General features: G+C 37.5%; 1 protein-coding gene across 1 annotated transcript in view; it reads left to right on the top strand.

Moving 5' to 3' along the window:
* Nucleotides 1-970, top strand: part of LOC119594574 (probable cation-transporting ATPase 13A3) — a gene marked incomplete in the record, with an annotated part of 33510 nt that overhangs the window by 29300 nt on the left and 3240 nt on the right. The window contains 2 exon segments of the mRNA XM_037943610.1: nucleotides 187-304; nucleotides 605-780. Coding sequence (XP_037799538.1) covers nucleotides 187-304; nucleotides 605-780 — 294 coding nt within the window.

Genomic DNA, 970 nt, shown 5'->3' on the forward strand with positions numbered 1-970 from the left:
AGATATATATTTTGCCAATCATATATATTTTATCAATTTTAATAAATCTTGAATCTCATTTATTTTTTCTCACATATAGTTATTATTTTATTTGTATTTGTTTATTATTATTTTAAGGATGCAACTGGCTGTGAATAACAAAGCAATTTGCGTTGCTAAAGTTGTGTACTCCCTCGTGAATTCCAGGTTGAGTGTGATCTGAATTTTGTAGGCTTGCTTATCCTACAAAACATGCTGAAGCCTGAAACTGCTCCAGTTATTCGTCAACTGAAGGCTGCAAATATTCGCACAGTGATGGTCACAGGTGAGGCAGTTGTATGAAGTGTATTCACTCTTGTTTAATGTAATGATGTCATGAGTTGGTATTGTTACCGTTAATCATTAATAGAATGACCTTGCTCTTAGTTGCTGTTAATTTGTACAGTTATGATATTAGTTATTTGAGTCATTAGTGAGATTCATCACTTATAGTGTAGTAGCTCTGCATATAATTGCTTATAATTTTAAAATATGTAATTGCTAATAACCCAGCACTCTTTCAGTCAAATCCCTTAATAAAAGGCAATAGCTAACACAAGCACACCTAACATGCATGCACAAACAGGAGACAACATTTTGACGGGGATCAGTGTAGCACGCGATTGTGGCATGGTGGGAGAAGCGGACCACGTCTTGTTGGCCAAAGTCACTGCCCCCAGTCCGGAGCACCCTGCCTCTCTCACCTTTGAACCTGCTGACACACCAGATATTCTGGTGCAATACTCGGATGACGTGGACAATGTGAGTCGGGGGGAAATCATTGGAATGGTTTCGGCGAATAGGAGAGATTAGACTTGTTTTGTTTGTCTGAGTGTTAGAATTCAGCAATACTGTCTTTTTCTCCAAGTTTTGATAAAATAGTTTTGTGGGATATTTAAAAAGGAGTGCTTGGGATGGGTTAATGATGGAATTGATATCTGGAGTTCAGTGA

This window comes from Penaeus monodon, chromosome 34, assembly GCF_015228065.2.
Source record: "Penaeus monodon isolate SGIC_2016 chromosome 34, NSTDA_Pmon_1, whole genome shotgun sequence".
In the NCBI taxonomy this organism is placed as follows: Eukaryota; Metazoa; Arthropoda; class Malacostraca; order Decapoda; family Penaeidae; genus Penaeus; species Penaeus monodon.